Here is a 20,185-nt window from a genome sequence, read left to right as displayed (position 1 = left end):
ATATAGATGATGCCCCAAAACTTCAGGTCACCAGCAGATATAATCAAAATTTTCTGCCAAAATTACTCAAAACATTTATAAGTAAGATCTGTCTAAACTAACTCCTTTAGAAGACCTAGAGTACCCTCCCAATAATCTGATGTTTCTCCTTCCAGGAAAAACCACTGGTATGTCCAGTTAGCTTTATCCATCTTTTAACTCCTACACCTTCTTGCTAGTACATCACTTTAATGATGACCCTTTTTTGTAACATTGTATCATGAATTTAATACCATGTACTTTGAAGCTGCTCCATTTTGGCTGCCAGAAACACCTGTTATTTTCTTGAAGAACAATGTCAGAAAGGTACGAAGTGGTCTATATTGGTAATATCCTAATGGACTGCACAGCACTTTCCATTTATACCTGAATTATCTTTTACCCTGGAGTGAAGCAGCCCTCCTTACCTGCATCAATATTTTCTTTTCCTTAAATTTGGGTTAGAGGTTTAATATTTTTATTTTACCTTCCTAAAAACAAAAAAAGAGAATAAATACCCCATATTAAATACAGCTATAGTTATTCCAATAACTCCAGGATACTCTTGGACAGATTTTTTTTTTCTTTTTTTTTTGCTAATAGCTTTCTCTGTTTATGTCAGTTCTGATTTCATGGAAATATTACTTATATATGAAATAAAGCTACACTACCCATACTTCAATAACTAGATCCATAAGCACTGGAACTAATGAAGTCTGATTTTCTATAAGTTTATATTTCAAGTCTTTTAAGTTTTCCTCTTTCATTTCCCCTTCCCATATCTCCTGTCTGTAGCATTTAGCAGTCTTACTGCTAAAAATTAAAATACATGTAGTATCTAGTCACAAAGGACACATGTGCTAACATGTACACTCATTTGACCAGCACCTGACACCACCTGGACCAAATAAGGGACTCAGCTGCAAATCTGTCTCTCAGTGTAGAAACTAATTTAGGGTTTTTTGCTTTATTGAGCCACTGTTTTTCATGCAACTTGGTTGACATCTAAGACCACCCTCCAATCAAATGCAGTTGTAATGGGAAGTGGGTTCCTTACTTATGAGCAGAAGAGTAAGAGTACCTGACAGACTACAATATGATCCTGTAAGCCCTATTACTTGACAAAACTAATCTAAAACCATGCCTCCTACGTTTTATTCTGATTTCTAGTGTTCAATGACAGTTATGGATTACTTTCCGGAGATAAGTGAATGTTCTAGGTCCACAGCAATTAAAAAGGCTGGATGAAGTATGAGTCCTCAGGAAATATCCTCCAGCTCCAGTATCACTCATTAATTCGTTCTAAAATTAGTGCAGTACAAAACCTCAGTATCTGACATTCCTTCTCCCTAACCATCTTTCTCCTTTTTCATTCAAATTCAAAAACCAGTCAAGTGAAAGGAAAGTAGAAGTTCATATCTCGTAATGCTGAGTGCTTGAGCCCAGCACTGCCTGCTGGGCCCAGAATGAAGAGGGTTTCAGATACTTCACTTTTTGTGGTTATTGTGCACTGCAGTGATCACAATTCAAGCACATAGGCAGATATACTGGTTTACAACTAAGGAACAATAACAAAGACTACATCTACAGCACAGGAACCGCTGAGAACTGCAACAAATAGCAATACTTGCACACTGGTGAGCTCCTTGTTTTAGGAAACAGTGTGGCAAAATCTGGATATAGTAAATCAAGTCTCCTATCTTTGATCAGTACAACTCCCTAACTGAATGAAGGCACTTGGCTATCACTTGACCTTGAAGCACACACTAGTTGTTCCCTACATCCAAAGCCCTGAGAAAGCTTGTGCACAGTTACAATAAAATTTGTTTCCTATGTTTTTTTTAAAATAAGATTTGGACTTCTGAATCAAACACACATCATCTGCATCACAGGTCAAATACAAAGCTCTTGAATGTGAGAACACTCACTTTGGTGAGCCCTGTTAATTAGATTTGAAAGAGATTTCAAGTTAGCCAGCACTGGTCCACAAAAGAAGTTATTGTACGTGACCTGGAAGTCCCTGAAAGAGCTTGGTATAGGAATCTCAGCACAAGACTGTAGCCAGTGTCAGTTGTCACAGGTTGAATCGCTTGGAGTTTAACAGCAGCTAAAAATGTATTTCTCAGCTTGAAATTATTTTTAAAGTTACATGTTTCTTAACAAAGGGATGCTTTACTCTGTTCTGGTTTAAGCAAGAAAGCAAACAACTTGCAGTTTAGTCTCTTTTTCAAAGTTAAATAAATCAAACAGCTAAATGATCGCTGGATGTGTAGCTAAATACCACATTAAACAGATCACATTAGTTCAACCTGTTTATATTTCACATTTACCTTGACTATGTGTGTCAAGTTGGTAACTCATTTTAGTGACAAAATTGAGCACCACATGTACCATTGGTCAACATGTTTTAGCATTTTCTGGAACTACCCGCTAGACCTGCTGTTCACAGAGAGGGGCTGGTGGGAGATGTGGTGGTTGGAGGCCGTCTGGAACACAGTGACTGCGAAATGATAGAGTTTTCAGTACTCAGGGATGCAAAGAGGGCCATCAAAAAAACTTCTACCCTGGACATCCAAAGGGCAGATTTCAGCCTACTCAGAAGACTGGTTTAGAGGTTACCTTGGGAAACAACCCTTGAAAACAAAGAGGTCCAGGAGGGATGGACATGCTTCAAGAAGGAAGTCTTGATAGCACAAGAGCAGGCTGTCCCAGTCTGCCGAAAGATGAACCAGCAGGGAAGACGGCCAGCCTGGCTGAACAGGGAGATTTTGAAGGAAATTAGGGGAATAAAGAGAGTTTACCAATTATGGAAAAAAGGGCTGGCTACTCATGAAGAGTTTAGGAATATAGTTAGGTCATGTAGAAAGAAAATTAGAGAGACAAAGGCAGAATTTGAACTCAATTGAGACACTTCTACAAATACATCCATAGCAAAAGGATGGGCAAGGAAAACATCCATTCTTTGTTGTACATGGGGAGAACATAGTCACTAAAGATGAGAAAAAGGCTGAGTTACTTAACACCTTTTTTGCCTCAGTTTCCAACAGTAAGACAGGTTGTCCTCAGGACAGCTGGTTTCCGGAACTGGTAGACAAAGACAGGAAGCTGAATAGCCCCCCTGTAATCCAGGAGAAAACAGCAACATGCTGAGCCACTTGGATCCTCACAAGTCTATGCAACCAGATGGGATCCATCCTAGGGTGATGAGGGAGCTGGAGGAAGAGCTCGCCAAGCTGCTCTCCATCCTTTACCAACAGTCTTGGCTAACCAGGGAGGTCCCAGATGATTGGAAGTTGGCAAACGTCATGCTGATCCACAAAAAGGGCTGCAAAGAGGACCCAGGAAACTACAGGCCTGTCAGCCTGACCTTGGTGCCTGGTGACGCTATGGAGCAGATCATCCTAAGTGCAATCACACGACACCTACAGGATGGACAAGGGATCAGACCCAGCCAGCACAGGTTTAGGAAGGGCAAGTCCTCTCTGATCAACCTGATCTCCTTTTATGATCGGGTGACCCACCTGGTGGATGAGGGGAAGGCTGTGGATGTGGTCTATCTGGACTTCAGCAAAGCCTTTGACACTGTCTCCCATAGCATTCTCCTGAAAAAGCTGGCAGCCCATGGCTTGGACAGGGACACTCTGTGCTGGGTTAGGAACTGGCTGGAGGGCCGAGCCCAGAGAGTGGTGGTGAACGGGGCTGCATCCAGTTGGCAGCTGGTCACTAGTGGTGTCCCCCAGGGATCAGTGTTGGGCCCAGTTCTGTTTAATATCTTTATTATGATCTGGATGAGGGGATTGAGTGTACCATTAGCAAATTTGCAGATGACACCAAGTTGAGGGGAGTGTGGATCAGCTGGAAGGCAGGAAGGCTCTTCAGAGTGATGTGGACAAGCTGCAGAGATGCTCTGATTCCAACGGAATGAGGTTCAGCAAGGCCAAGTGCTGGGTCCTCCACTTTGGCCACAACAACCCCCTGCAGCACTACAGGCTGGGGACAGAGTGGCTGACGAGCAGCCAGGCACAAAGGGACCTGGGAGTCTGGATTGGCAGGAAGCTGAACATGAGCCAGCAGTGTGCCCAGGTGGCCAAGAAGGCCAATGGCATCCTGGCCTGGATCAGGAACCGTGTGGCCAGCAGGACCAGGGAAGTGATTCTTCCCCTGTAGTCAGTGCTGGTTAAGCCACACCTGGAGTACTGTGTCCAGTTCTGGGCCCCTCAGTTCAGGAAGGATATTGAGGGGTTGGAGCAGGTCCAGGGAAGAGCAATGAGGCTGGTGAAGGGACTGGAGCACAGGCCCTGTGAGGACTGGCTGAAGGAGCTGGGGTTGTTCAGGCTGGAGAAGAGGAGGCTCAGGGGAGACCTCATCACTCTCTACAACCACCTGAAAGGAGGTTGTAGCCAGGTGGGCATCGGTCTCTTCTCCCAGGCAACCAGCAGTAGGAAAAGAGGGTACAGTCTTAAGCCCTGCCAGGGGAGGTTTAGGTTGGATATTAGGAAGAAGTATTTTACAGAGAGAGTAATCAGACATTGGAATGGGCTGCCCAGGGAGGCAGTGGAGTCACCATCCCTGGAGGTCTAAAGATGAGACTGGATGTGGCACTTAGTGCCATGATCTAGTAACCACAGCAGTGTTGGTTGAAGGTTTGGACTTGATGATTTCGGAAGTCTTTTCCAACCCAGCTGATTCTATGATTTTGATTCTTTTTGGTTTTACCCTCTTTAATTACTTGTCATTGCTTACAACTGCAATAGCATATGCAGCACCAAAAGAAGGGATACTCTGCTTTGCTAAACTTTTGAAAGATAAAAAATCAGCTAATACCCAATAGAGTTTACATTATAGACAGAAAAGAAAAAAAAAAAAGGATTGGAAAAGGAAATGAGCATAAAGTAGGCAAACTTCATATAAACAATACAATTTCCTATGCTTCACGCTTGTGAGATTGTTTTCTGATTTTGCAAGAGATAATTTTTCTTAAAGCAAATGGAAACTTTAAAAAGAACTGTAAAACAAAAGCATAATAACTATCTTATTTTCTGGTCCTTTTTCTAAACTAGACATTTCAAATTTGTTTTGTGAGATGGCAAGTATTTTAAAGGCAGACTGTTCTTTCTGATGGACAAAGTACTTCTGAAAACCTCCCATCTTCAAATTCCCTTTAAAAGCTTGATGAAAGAAAAAAATGCTGACATTTGGTTTTTTCCAATACATTTTTTTTATCTTGTGTCATAACAAGAACTCTAGGATACATATAGTTTTTCTTCACAGTTTTGTGTTCAGCATAATTCCAGAATGTTGAAACAAAAACAACAATAACAAAAACAACAATAATAATAATAAATTAATGAATAAGCAACTATTTCTAAGAAACAAATATTTATTTTTTTTTTAATTTCACAGCAACACCCAACATGGTTTGTTCCTGTATGTGGAAAGTATATACCCTTTACCAGCCTCCCAGATCCAAAACTAATGTATATGTTAGCATCACTGAAATGAGAACACTGACATCTATAAACACAAAATACGTCACCCAACTTGAGCCTCAAACTAGATTACTCATTTCAGTAATAATCTGTTTAAAAAGTTATTCTTTTATTACTGGACTGAAGCAAATTCAAGCGAGATTATGCTTCTCAAGGGAATAGAAGCATTTGCTGAAACAAATGTACAATTTATGCGAGTATGCTGTAAAATCTGAAAATGTTTGTCCTCTGAGTCATATTAGCACAGTTCACAGATTTCCACAGTTCCTTCTCTAGCGCATGTATCACCTGCATACATGAGACTAATACCTGTTTTGTGATCCACTTAAGTTTTTCATTACTAGATTTTAGCTGCTCCTAAATTTGGCTGTGATGGTCCTATCTCTTATTAGACAATTTCAAGCCCTCTTTACTAACTCTGATTAACCTGAAGACTTTAACATGTCCTTATGACTTCAGATTTTGATTTTAAGCTTCATTTTTTTGACCTTTATGAGTCTCTGTGGTCTAGTTCTCCTATATCATAATAATTTATGGTTTTCTATATTCAGTGAAAATGCCTTCAGTCCTAACTCTCTGGTCACCCATTTTCATGTATTAAGTGCACTTCAGCAAGAGATGCATCTTTAAAATATCATCATGGTTTTCTCTCTTTGAAATATTTATATGGATCAAAAGATTTATCATTATTATTTTATAAAATGCTAGGTTGGAAATAATAGCAGGGAACTCAGTATACTAAGTCTTGATAAAAAATCCTGAAGTGTCTTGGCTAATATCTGCTATAAGACAGATAAAGCCAAGAAACCAACTGATGAGAAACATTCCAAAATTAAAACACAGGCAGTAGCCACCTGCTGTGATATTACAGCCTAGGAGCAATATTATCAAACCAAAAGGAAGAAAAACTGTTCATTAAAAATTGTGTGGTATAAATCCTTAGGTGGACACAGACGATAGCCATTATTATGGTAAATGCTGCAAAACGAGGACACCCAAATAGATTAGGATTGGCTATACTGCAGTTTCACAGCCTGGTTGCAGATTGGAAAACAGAAGAGGCAGGTTCTCCTAGGAAATTAAATCTGGTCCCCTAATACTGCTGGCAAACATGCTGTAAGACTGCCTTTCTTAAGCTGTATAAAAACAGTTGTTGTTGTTTTTCTCCCACGATTCCCTATTGAAAAACGGTTCTAAAACCAAAGAATCGGTATAGTTGAAAGGGGTCCCAAGACAGCATTTAGTCCACTCTGCACCTCTGATGCATCAAAAATTTCTTTTCATTTCAAGATGAAATGAAGCCTAACATAGTTACTATCTTCTTGAATAATATGTTTGCCAGTCCTCTGTCCTCTAACTGTTTTTCTTTTCCACTTCACAGGCCACAGCCGAAGAGTGCCTATGGCAACTTGTGCTGTTCAAACGTTGTGAAAGTTTTACAAAGTTCAACCTCACTGAAGAAGGAAAACAAGAAACCTGGAGAGTCTCTTTATAGTTTAAAGCTATCATCTAACAGTTGAAAGGGAGAACTGGGCATTTTAAGTCTCTGACACTATTTTCAGCTATGCCTTTAATTCACTTGGTAAACGTTTGGCTCATAACATGTTTTACTCCAGATGAAATAAACAGTAGAAAAGGTAGATTACTTTCACTGCAACTCTTCCTGAGATTATTTAGCTTCCAAAGTACTCAGAGAGAGTCAGAATATAAGTTTTTTGAAATAAATTAAATTCACTAAATATCTTGCACAACCCAAGCTGAGTATCACTACAACCAGTAAAGAACGGAAAATAGTTGCAATAAGACACATTAATTTCTCCTTTATTCACTATGGTAAAAATTCATAATTCTGTTTTGAAAGATACATACCTACAACAATAAAAACAAAAAATTGGTTGAAGTACACAAACATTTGATAAATAAAAAAGTTTCATATGCATGCTCCTCATTCATAGGATTTTATTAATATAAATATTTAATCCATTCAATAATTACAAGAAGGCATAAAAATATTTCCAATTGCTCTTTCTTACATTAATGAAATAAACTCTTAGAAGCAATGAAGTACTTTCTTTTCCAGGTACACTTAGCGACAAGGTCTTGCTATGGCTGCAAAACCTCTGAGTCAAGACAGACAAAAGTTCAAATTCACTGAAACTTAAACAGAACAGAGACTTTATACCCAAATCCTTTGTCTTGAAGAACACCAGGGTTTACAGAGGATTTCTACCCTGGATGGCTTTCCATTGGTGCCTAAGTTTTAGCAACACAGCTGTGTACTCCAAAGCTAAGGGCTTTTTTTGAAACTATCAACATAGTAGTTTTCTAATTAATAAGGAATCTTCAAAACATTTCCATAGCTGAACTGGTAACTATTCTGTGACACAGCAGGGAATGTGCTAAAACTGTTAACAAATTACAAGCCCCAATAACACTGATCTCAAATCAGTTACAAAATAGGAAATTTTTGCACTTAAGGTTTTCCTACTTTCCTCATGGAGCTTTCCAAGAAAATTAGAGCTACGTATTTTCCATTTCAGACCACGGGAAGATGCTGTGCAAAACAAAATACTGCTTTCTTTCAAAACATTATTTTGAGATAAAGAGGGATGAGACAGAAAACCTTCATATTGTGCTGTTTTCTGTGCTTGTCAGGAAGGTTTAACAATAGTTCTAGACCATATGTCTGCTTTTTGTGTACCAGTAGGGGGAGACAAATATTTTGGAAAACTGGATATAATTCTAAGTTATTAGGTTAATTCTTAAAGTTCAGCTGAAATAAAAAAACAAACCTGTTGGATGTTTTCAATCTACTGAAAATGAAATTCTATCACTAGAATAAATTTTAAAAAGAGAACAAATCCTGGGAAAATGCACAAAAAGAAAAAGGTAATAAATTATCCTTTCTTTTGTATTTAATTACTGCCAGTCTAACAAATAGACCACAGATGATGACAACCTCAGAATTAAGCCTACTCTCTGAAATTAAGGCATGTAAAAATTGGTTTTATATGTGGGAAAAAAAGTACTGTTCTTCTGCCTCTTTAATATCCTGAAACAAAACTGAGTACATGTTTCTCGGTGTGCAACGTTAAGCCTGGCCACTGAACATAAAAAGTCTCATTTTTCCTTTGAGCTGTGCTTATTCTTGTTCACTGGTGAGACTCGCAGCACCATCTGTCATTCACCAGCAGAATTTTTCTTCCACAGTTTTGGCCACTTATATTTCCACCTAGGTTATGCTTTCTGAATAACTATCCCCTTCAGTGACAATCCGGAACTAGTTTTCAAATTATCATGGAAGAGCACCCCAAGGTTCATCTTTTGACATGAACCTACACTTGCTAAGACTTTGCTTCAGCTTCTAACACTGAGGTTATCTTCCTAGCATGCTGGAGTGAACGTCACCCTTCTCTCTACATGTCTCTACTGTTTGTCTCACTTCACCCATATACTATTATGCATCATCCCATTCACCTTCAAGAAAACAATGTCCCATTTTGATGTTCCCATCGCTCAAAACCTACTACCTATATTTGTTCAGATATAAGAAAAACCACCTACAGGATTTCCCATATGTTTTTCTTAATAAATTGGGTATCCATAAAGCACATCCATTTATTAAAATCATTCCACTGTAGCTTAAAAGCCTGACTGCTCCAGGCAGCTGCTGTGCTGATTACTATTTATATCTAATCTTACCTTAACATTTTTCCAGTGCTTCCGTGTATTCACTGATTGGCTTCTTATGTATTTAGATGTGCAACCTATCTTTTTCTCTGCTGTACAGAACCTGACACGATGGAGTCCCGGGCTCATAACTAGAGTTTCTATGTACTCTGGTCATAGAAATAAAACCCACCATTAACCCAAAAGGACACATCTGCACTAACCTTGCCTCAGGAAACTAATTTTCTAGATGACACTGTGAAAAAGCTGAATTATATATATTTCTGATTGATAAATTGTGTGTATTTCAGCACATCCAAGAAACACAGAGACAAAAATAGTCTGGTGACTACTTAGGGGTAGAGCTTATAGACATACACAGATGCTTTATCACTAAAGCCCTATGGACATAGGGTATTAGTGATAGGACAAGAGGAAATGGCTTCAAATTGTGCCAGATGAGGTTTAGATTTGACATTAGGAAAAATTCCTTCACTGAAAGGGTTGTCAAAGCACTGGAACAGGCTGTCCAGGGAAGTGGTGGAGTCACCATCCCTGGAGGTATTTAAAATACATGTAGATGTGGCACTTGGGGACACAGTTTAATGGTGGACTTGGCAGAGCTGGGTTAATGGTTGGACTTGATGATCTCAGAGGTCTTTTCCAACTTAAATGATTTTATAATTCTATGGCATAGAGACATCCATGGCATATGGCCATAGGTATGTGCTGATGGGAAAACTGAAAATTACTCACCACGCTGCAGCCAGGGCAGTCAAGACCATTTTCACATGTCCTACGCCGTGCCTGGATCCCTCCTCCACACTGAGCAGTGCAGCGCTCCCATGGACCCCAGCTTGTCCAAAATACATGAGGGGGGCACAACAAATGCTCATTGCAGTACCTGTGAGAAGAGACAAACAAGGAGGCAAAGAATCTAATTAGTATCAATACAAGACCTTCCTGAAAAGCCTCTCATTTGCATAATTCAGATAGATGTTTGCACAAGGAAGTATTCTATACAAAGGGCCTCTCGCTATTCATTAAGCACTGAACTAACAGTTGTCACACTGCAGAGAGTGTTTAAACATTTGAGGGTTTGTATTTTTTGTAGGCTGCAATTGCGTGGGTGAAGCATTTGTTTGCTTTATTCAGTGACTATACAATCCATGCAATGTAACCATGCTATTGTACTGCAAGCACGTAAGCAAGATTGAAAACTACTTTATTAAAACCAGTTGTGGCTATACATCTGGGGCAGTCAAACATTTAGGCAGGTAGTCTTTTATCAGTTTCCAGCTAAGAATTGATTAGGATCCATCTCTCTCATCTTCAGAGAGCTAAACTTGCTTTTTGCTTTCCACAGCGTCTCTGCTTTTATGGGCAAAAAAAAAGTTAAAACATTGATTCTAGGCATAAAGAACTGTACTGTTTTCATAATGTTATTACTTTATCTTTTAAAAGGTGTTTTTAGCTATTATAATCCTTGAAGGATTTCCCAGTAGGTTACAAACTGATTCAGGGGCCTAGTAGGTTCTTGAGGGAGGCAGGAATATTTTAATACTGAGCTGTCATTATTGTAACAAGACATTCAGACATGTGGGAAGGTCTCAACTTTTAGTGAGCTTTTTCATTTTTCATAAAAACCAAAGATTCCTGATTTTTCGAGCGTGCCATCCAAAAACTCTAGCCACAGCATATGCTGCTTTTTAAGGAACCTCTACACAGGTCTAAAGGATTTGGGCCACCAGCAAGTGTGCTGAGGGGTCTCTAAGAGACCAAGCTCTTACTTCAGATGAAACAAAGTCACAGCAGATAGAAAACAGACAATCCTGAAGATATGTTCTAATATTTTATGGATGAGTCTGGGTAACTCTTGCTATAACTACTGACTGTAACTACTGACTGTTCTGAACAAATAAAGCAATCTGTTACAGTATTTCCTCTGTTTTTACACCAGCCGTCCAAAATCCAATGTCTTCTTTTCCTTCTAACAAGTTTCCATCACTTTGCACTCTCCTGCAATGAAAACTGACTCTAATACTCCAGTTATTCATTTCTACAAAAAGAGAAATGACAGCATGAACAGTTGTCATTTATCGCATATGCTGGAGCCTATGATTTAAGCTTTGTCCCTAGGTCTGAGCAACTCCATCAAAATTTAAAGGTGGGAGTGGGGTAAATAGGGGAGTGACAGTTTTTTGTTTCTGTATAGCCATGAAAATTATTAACAGCTTGTGCTGACCTTTTCTCAGCAACCTGAGGAAAAAACTCCCCAACTCTCAATATTTATGAATCTGGTGTCTCAGAATTCTTCGGTGCGTGATTTGAGTAAATGCTTTTCAGCAGTAGCTTATACATAAACTACCTTTTTTTCCCCTTCTGTATTGTTCAGTATTTGCAGTTCACAGTTCACATTATCCCATCATTAAGTAACTATAGGAATGTTCTGCACCTGGATATTCTTTCCCTAAAACTCCAACAACTGAACACATTCTTTGTCACATGCAGTCATTTATGTGAATGTTTGTGACAGTTTGTCTCTGGGAGCATTTGTTGAGAATATGTACTCATGTAACATCAGCATTTATTTAGTCAAATTAGTACATATTTTGCATAATTGCATTAGTTCTTAATGAAGATGTGCTATGTTAATTTGGGACACACACACAGCAGGGCAAAGTAAGTCTGCCATAAAGCTGAGAATTACTGATGTTCAGCTATGCAAAAGGTAAAATTAAGGAACTCATCTTGCCTTAAAATATAGGCATGTACAGTGTAGCTGTCTAAAAATGAAGTAGTCATCTATACTTGAGCAACAGATCATGAAAAGAAACAGCCCTGCTAAAAATATTATTTATGTCACCCTATGTCTAATGTAGGTCATATAAATACATCCCTCACTGTACAGATTTCTTTTCATTGACTATAAATGTTGCATGGGAAATGGACATCTAAGCTCCCATTACAGACAATGGAAATTTGGTCAATACAAACTATGATGATTAGAATGATTAATTTGAAGAAATTTAGGAATATACAGCAGGACACAAATTACTGTTATCCACAGCCTATATTGACTAGATTTCTACAGACCATAGTGAAAGTTCAGACAGCTCATGCACGTATAAGCACTCACATTTATGAACACCTGAAGTTAGGTGTGACAGATCTTGCTTAGATGAGAGATGCCACAATGCAGTCTCTTTTAGTGCCTATGTGCCCTACCACCCACTCTCTCATTTAAGCAGGACACAGAAAAGAAACCTAATAACTGACACAGTAAGCACTTCAAAGCCCTGGCAATTTTGTTAACCAAGACTATTCGAAGATGCAGATGAAAAAAGCTCTAAAATCTCTATGCAAACTACTTCAGTTTAGGAAACAATTTTCTAAAAAAGCCAACACCAGAAGTGTCAATTTTTCCTTTTCTTCACGAAAAGAAAAAACAAAACCCAACACAGCGTACAAGTAGAATCTAATTTTCATTTCAGCCAGCCAGCCAGCCTCTGAAAACATCAGGTATGTTTTCACAGCTAGAGACATCCCTGCAATTGATCTTTGAGAGCTGTGCTACAGCATGGGTCTTTGAGCCAAGTTTCATTATATCTGTTCTTGGCTGCATTTCAAGTCACTCAGCAACCCTTTTTCCCTTTTGCTCTTTCTTCCCCTCTTAATTTTGTTCTCAGGATCCACTGGGCTAACATTTTACAGTAATTCAACAAAACATGCAAGAAACTGGAATCTGTGAAACCAGTGCCCTCTCCCCTAACTTAACTGCAATGAGGTCAGAAGGGAGAACAGCCTAGAGAAATGTGGGGTTTACATTATGACCCTTCATGTTTTCCCTTGTAGTGAACCCGAGTTCAAATGCCTTAATAAAGGAATTGTCATACTGGGGGAAGGGAGAACATCCTATGTCCAGTTTTCTCCACAGCTACTAGTTCCTACAGTAAATTTTACACCAGGCGACTTCAGTACAACTGGCATTACTATTCTTGTTCCTATAAAAATCTCAACCTTTAGTAAAACATCAATTTATGCAATTTATGTCAGTGTTGCCATGCAGCCCTGAGTACTACAGGTACGACAGTTACAAATGTGTCCTTTTTATTCCACAGAGAGATGTTATTTAAACAAGTACTTCTTTATTTTGAGCTATATTATACTACCATGTATTTAAGAAAAACAAACTAGCCTTCCCATTCCTATGAAACGTACTGTTACATGGTGGGTAGTTGTGATTACCAGCTGCTGGCTTACTGGGAAGCACAGACTGTACTGAGGCTGATGGGAATGTCAGATTTCTTTAGCTGAAGGCAGACACATGACACGCACATGCCCTATGGGACTGAAATTTTTGAACTGGCAGAAATACCTACCCAGGAGACTGTGGATGGTGGCAGGAGCTGGGACATGTGGTCCCAGGGACTTTAGTAGAAGAGGAGGGAGCAGAGAAAGCAAGGAGGACTGGAGCTCCCACTTCCTAGCAGACAAGACGTCCATGGGACTGCAAGCAATCCTAAGGCCTTGTGGTGTTTGATCTGCTCTGCTGAAGGGAACTGGGCTTGTTCACACTGCTCAGAAACAAGCAGTGCTACAGAGAGCAGGCATTTGACTCTCAGCAGTTCCTCTTTCTCATGGAAACAAGCTCAAAAGCTGAATGTCTGTTGAGGATTGTGTACAAAAAAAGAAACATGACAACATCTACTGCTTCTAACCTTCTTATACACCCCAAAATACCCAGGGCTTTCAGAGGTTTACTCCTCATCTGCAGCCAATTTATTTTTCTAATTGCCATTTTTTTTTCTTTCTATTCTTTCCTCTGTAAGAAAAGATAAATACACCCTCTGAAAGCAATTTTAATGTCCTCCATGTCTGCACAGATAGGAGGGAGACCAGTGGACTTAATGAGGTCATATCTACAGCATCTTCCACAGAAAGGACAAACATTCTCACTTCATGATAATGTCAAGACAAGATACTACAGATTCTGTATACAAAGATCTAGAGAGTTTTCCAGCAGCTTCAGTGAATATTTCTCATACAGGAAAAATCAGAAATTTTTAAGCCCCTAAGGATTTCATCAGGATGTCTTCCATCTGGAGTCTTGACTTCAAAATTATTATCTGATTAGCAAATTTTCTTACAACGTTATTTTTACTCCCTCTCCGTATTCTGTCTAAATGCACATCAGCTGCACTTTTAACCTATTTTTACAAGGGAAATTTGCGTTGTAACATGAGCATTTGCTGCTATCTCTCAGCTGCTTCCCACCCCCCACACACCCCTTTAGCAGCAGATCATGCAACAGCTTAACCTATCTTCAACACTTTAAATTGGTAAATATTGCCATTGATTTCAAGAGAATGACCAGCAAGCACAGAACTGCCCAATAGATTAGCCATGATAGGATCATGGCTTTCATGCGGTAGAACAAACATAACCTAAACAAACACTTAGCTCTTAACACATGAGCAAATACTTTAAAGATGAATATATGCACTCACATCTGCAGGTGAATTTACCTCAGATACACACTGCCTTTTCTGTGTTTGCTTTCTAAGGAGTTATGTACTGGATTTCTACTGAAATCACTGTTTGCTGAAAAGCTGTTTTAAGGTTTGGCATGATGTTGGCTGTGGAAACTGAATCCTACCTTTATACCCCTGAACATGTGAACGTGATTAAAGTACGTGTGTTTATAAAGACAAATGCACACAATGTGTAAACCAACTAATTTAAATTTTTACTAAGACTGCACATATTTTCATTTTACACATGAGCTGGGTCATTAAGAAAGTAAAATGCTAGAGTATTTAGAAGCATCGATTGATTTAAATGAGAAAATCTGAGAAGTTGTTTTTTGCACTTTGGATACAAAACCAGTAAATGTTTCTTAGGATTTACTGCACATGTAATATTTGTTCAGCCTGCCTAAATGTACTGGGCTCAATTCTCAAAGGAACTGTTTCCATTTGGTGCAGATGTAACTCCATTAGGAGTGAAATGGTCAATTAGGACTTTTGCAAATACTGGTACTCCATTGCCCTCCCAGCTAAAAACTCACTACAAGCTGTAAGAGCCATGAGGACACTCATAAAGCCCTAATGGCCCCAATCAGCTTCACCTGAACCCCTGTCCACACCCATGGGCCAAGAAGCTCTATTCAACCTGATCCTAACCACAGCCTCTGCCTTAGCTTCTTACCTGGACCCCTCTCATTGCCATGATATCACCTATGATACAGGCTCTTGGTTGGATCTGGTCACAATCTCCAGGCTTGCCCTGCTCCCCTGCTGGGGGTGGTGGGCTGGGCCCTGGCTGGCCAGTTTCCCAGGACTCTCTGCTTTTTACAGCTCTGAAAAGATTTGTTCAAGTACTTGGCTTAACACTGACAAAAATCCTGGCAAATAACTGATGCCTCATTCCTCTAGCTGTTTTACAAATTATTTGACAGAATTCCCTAACTTATCACACCCTCTGGAAAAAAACCCTACTTAAAATGTTATAAAAGTATCAGGACATAACAGAGATGACAAACAAAACTAGGATAGAGGGAGGAAGGTCAGCTGTGAGCAAGCTGTGAGCGAGAGGAAGGTGCAGGGCCAGCGAAAGTGAACAATGTTTCAAGGAGATAGGAAAGAGTGACAGAAGAACTGAAACAGGCATCCTGCAGTAAACTCACAGGCACGTACATCCCAGATTGCTGCTGAACTAGACAAAGAAAGAAAGGACAAATAACCCACAGGCTATGAAAGCAAAGCAACATAAGCCTATTGTTCCTTCAGAATTGTTATATACCAAAATTCATTCCTTATTAGCTGCCATTATTTCAACACATCATAAGTACTACTTTCCATTTTGTAACTGCTTTTACAGTGCACCCATTGTCTTAACACTCAACATATTCTGCTATAATTAAGAAAATATTTCCCACAGTATTCTTTATTTCTCTGAAACTTCTTGTTGGACTTTTATTCCATGTGAAACTAAAATGAACAATGACTACTAACATCAACAGTCCATCACCAAAAAGTCTATCTAAGCTAAACTACTTTTTTCTATATTTAGTCTCGTTGTGTCTGCCCTGGACTGACCTCTCAGTCCAAGAAATCAATAACTGTTATTCGTGCTGGGACAGAGCTAAGTAACAGCAGATAGAGTCTACTTTGGTGGTGATGGCTTTTTGGTTGGGCAACCTATTTTCAGAAAGTAATTTACAAAATAACAGAATGCTCTCCACTGTGATGAAATGACAAATATTCATGGCCCTAAAAAAGCAAGGCATGTTTATGTGTTCTGCAATACTGATCCTTTAAGAGTTAGAAAGACTGGTGATCCATTAATGCATAAATGTGTGATGCAACAATGCAATTCCTTCAATGAATCTCTTAATCTGAAGAAATGCCAGAGTTGATGTTCAATTAAATGCCTCACTGAAACTCATCATAAAGATTACTGAACTTTGTTTTCATCCAACAGCAATATAGGATATTACATCATCCATACAGAAACATTGAAGTAAGCTCTAAGTGCCTATTGAGAGGAATTGTATCCGCATACATCTCTTAGAACTGATGACTACAGGACTCCACATTCTTACACCAATACCAGTCTTCTGCTATCGAGCCTTCTGGTATGCCTCTAGAAACAACATAATGCACACAAGAGTTGCAGTTTATCTTTATATATTCTAGCTTGAGTTAAAGAAATATTTAATTCCTATTAAAACTGCAAACACAAAAATTAAGAGACGTTAGGGTGCATGTAAAATGGAATGAAAGGCCTGAACTTGACATTTGGAGCTAGTGACAAAATACTTAGTCTGGTGCCAAAGCAGTACATGATGAAATCAAAATCTGAGCTGACTTTATATGCTCAGGGGTTAATATATATACAAACAATTAAAAAAAAGCCCAAGCATGAAACCTTACTAAAAGATATTTGAGTTCATATTTATTGAACAGAAAACAAAGCCCTTGAAACTTCCTTTCATGTTATAGAAATGCTTAATTCATCTATGACAGAAAAAAATAAACTCAAAGCATCAGTAACATAGTGCTGTGACCTTATTATATTTTGCTCTGAATTCTTGTCTTGAGGCTGGGCAAGTTACAATTCAAACACAGTGCAATCAATTTTCAAGGAGAATCAATTTTCAGGGTCTCAGGGGACAACAGCACGTTGCTTCAGCAGAAGCAACTGGCACTACCAGGAGCTCTCAGGTGGCTCAGAAGGGATGAAGCTAAGTGAAAAATGAAAGATCTGCTGCAGACCCACAGCCTTGTTAATGGGAATACTGCTACTGGACAGCAGTGAAGTTAAAGAGAGTGAAAGGAAGGGGAAGAGAAAACCAAGGCAAGTAAAAGAGAAAATGTCTTATGGAATACAACTGAGCAGAAGAAATTAAAACAGACAATAGAAGAAAGATAACTCACCTCTCCTCACGATTCTGTCCCACACAGACGCGTCCTCCATGGCGCGGGGTTGGATTGCTGCAGGAACGCTGACGAACTTGAAAGCCTATTCCACAAGTGGTACTACAAGGTGACCAAGATGTCCATGGTGTCCAGCCTCCATTTCTGGTAGAATAAAAAGCTCAGGCTCTGTCATCTGTTATACATAGCGAATGGCTGATTAGGTGTGATTGACAGCAGAATCTGGCCTATTAATATATCTGTAGAAGTCATTAATAGCGCATTGTGTTCCATTTCTTCAAGAATACTGAACAAAAATAAAGGTACTCTGATCATTCCATATTCTATCCTTTGTAATTAGCAACTGCTAAAATTACCCTGTCACACAAGAAGTACAAAGTTATGAAGCTATTTAGTTGCTTTTGGTCACTTTATTCTGGGTAAACTTCATATGCAAATTCTCGTATCAAAGTTCTGAAGATAATTTTTAATTATATACTGTTTTCAGGAAGATTAAAGTGTCAAATTTTGCTACCCCTTCTGAAAGTAAAGTGATTAAAGCCTGGAGGAAAAGGAGGCCCAGAGGACCCCATATTGCTCTCTACAACTACCTGAAAGGAGGTTGTAATGAGGTGGGGGTTGGTCTCTTCTCCAGAGTAACAAGTGACAGAATGAGAGGAAATGGCCTCATGCTGTGCCAGGGGAGATTTAGATTGGATATCAGGAAAAATTCCTTCACAAATAGGGTTGTCAAGCATTGAAGTGGTGGAAGAAAAGTGGTGGAGTTACCATCCTTGGTGCTATTTAAAAGACATGTAGATGTGGTGCTTAGGGACATGGTTTAGTTGTGGACTTGGCAGTGCTTATTAATGGTTGGACTCAGTCCTGAGGGTCTTTTCCAGCCTAAATGATTCTATGATTCTAAAGGAAAAAGAGTATTAATTAAGTGTCAAAATGCATTAGTTCTCAATTTCAACAGGATACTCTGATAAGACGTCAATACCTTTTTTGTAATATAACAAAAAAGCTAACAGAATTCACATGCTGTACCTTGTATTTGGGAACTTTGAGAAAGGATGCTCCTGTTCCTCCCTAATATACCATAGAAAAAAATAATTATTCTAATTAAGTTAAAAACTTTTAAACCATAAATGATAGAACCTGAAATTGTGTTGTATACCTGGAACAGTTGGCAATCTCCATGGTTGGTCCTTCACACAGCCAACCTCCACACTGAGGAGCAGGACTGTCACACACACGTGTCCTGCAGATGCAGGAGCCAACACTGGCACCGTCAGTGTGGGTGCAAGGTTTCCACTGTGACCATGTTCCAAAATGTCCATCCACTGTCAGATTCCTCATCTAGAAACAAACACAACAGAAAAGCTTACCTGAGGCCTGACAGTTCCTTCATAAAACCTCTTTATTTTGCAGTGCATGAAGGTTCAGCCTTCAGACATCAACAATAAAAGCCTCCTCTGGAGAGGTATAACTTCCAGACAGCAAGCTCCCCTTTTAATTTCTGCAACTGCATAATTTCCATGACTTCTGACCGATATGAACCACTGGATGTCAACACTATAGCAATAACAGTAATCACAACTAACTGTTACCTTTCACATTCATGCTTGCCTACAGGGAGTCAATAGAAACTAGTTTCAGTTTCTCCGTTGTCTTCTGATGACTGTGTTCCCTACTTTCTAAAATTTTCCTGTGAAAATGGAACCTGGATACTGACTGTAAAACCCAAATCTAGATCAAAAGGAAGAGTCAGCAGAGGATAAAGAAAAAATGAGAATACTGTGAGGATGGTGAAGCACTGGAACATATTTCCCAGAGAAGCTGTGGATACTCCATCCCTGGAAGTGTTCAAGGCCAGGCTGGATGGGGCTTTGAGCAACTTAGTCTAGTGGAAGATGTCCTTGACCTTGGCAGGGGGATTGGAACTAGATGATCTTTAAGTTCCCTTCCAATGAAACCATTCTGTGATTCTATGATACTGTGATAGTCCAGCGTAACAAAACTGGATCAATCAAACTCAAATCTCCATCATGAGTGTCTCTTTTTGACAACAGTTTTTTGAGGCATATAGTACCATTTCATAAAAGTGAAATGTGGTTTTAAATGACAGATGCTAAGCATCAGATGTAATTATATGTATAAATCCTATAAACATCTGCAAAAAGCAGCACCTAACCCTACATTATGAGACAGTTTGTCCCTGTAGAATTCAATTCTCAACACCTTTGGCTGGAAGAGTCACACCATTCTTATCTTGATTGGAATGTTTCCACCAAGCAGTCATAACACATTTAATAAGAAATCTTTACTGTCCAGCTGAAACAAAATGAGCTAATGGAAAGTGCAGCAGCCTCCATGGCTACTGGAATTTCTAAAGAAAATGGGGAGGGACAACAGCTCTCAACAAAAACAGACTTTCATATTATCCTTTTAGCATCTTGACAAATCTGTGATCCTAAATGGAAATGATGGTCACTTTTTCACTTAAATGCTATGGGATTTGTCTTTTGATTGCCAGATTTTAACTTTCAGTCAAGATAACAGTACTAACAAGTGCAGGCTAAATAG

The 20,185-nt window shown here is 39.1% G+C and overlaps 1 protein-coding gene across 1 annotated transcript in view; it reads right to left on the bottom strand.

Annotated features, from left to right (window-relative positions):
• Positions 1–20,185, bottom strand: part of SEMA5A (semaphorin 5A) — a 240,238-nt gene that overhangs the window by 68,414 nt on the left and 151,639 nt on the right. The window contains exons 12-14 of the mRNA XM_039386823.1: positions 18,777–18,958; positions 17,618–17,761; positions 9,933–10,080 (exon numbers count right to left, since the gene is read on the bottom strand). Coding sequence (XP_039242757.1) covers positions 9,933–10,080; positions 17,618–17,761; positions 18,777–18,958 — 474 coding nt within the window. The remainder of the gene's footprint in view (positions 1–9,932; positions 10,081–17,617; positions 17,762–18,776; positions 18,959–20,185) is intronic.

The sequence above is a fragment of the Pipra filicauda genome, unplaced genomic scaffold (assembly GCF_003945595.2).
Source record: "Pipra filicauda isolate LSUMZ 115617 unplaced genomic scaffold, ASM394559v2 scaffold507_size779033_pilon, whole genome shotgun sequence".
Taxonomy (NCBI): Eukaryota; Metazoa; Chordata; class Aves; order Passeriformes; family Pipridae; genus Pipra; species Pipra filicauda.
The sequence above is the reverse complement of the archived record's forward strand: the minus strand, read 5'-3'. Positions and strand labels throughout refer to the sequence as shown.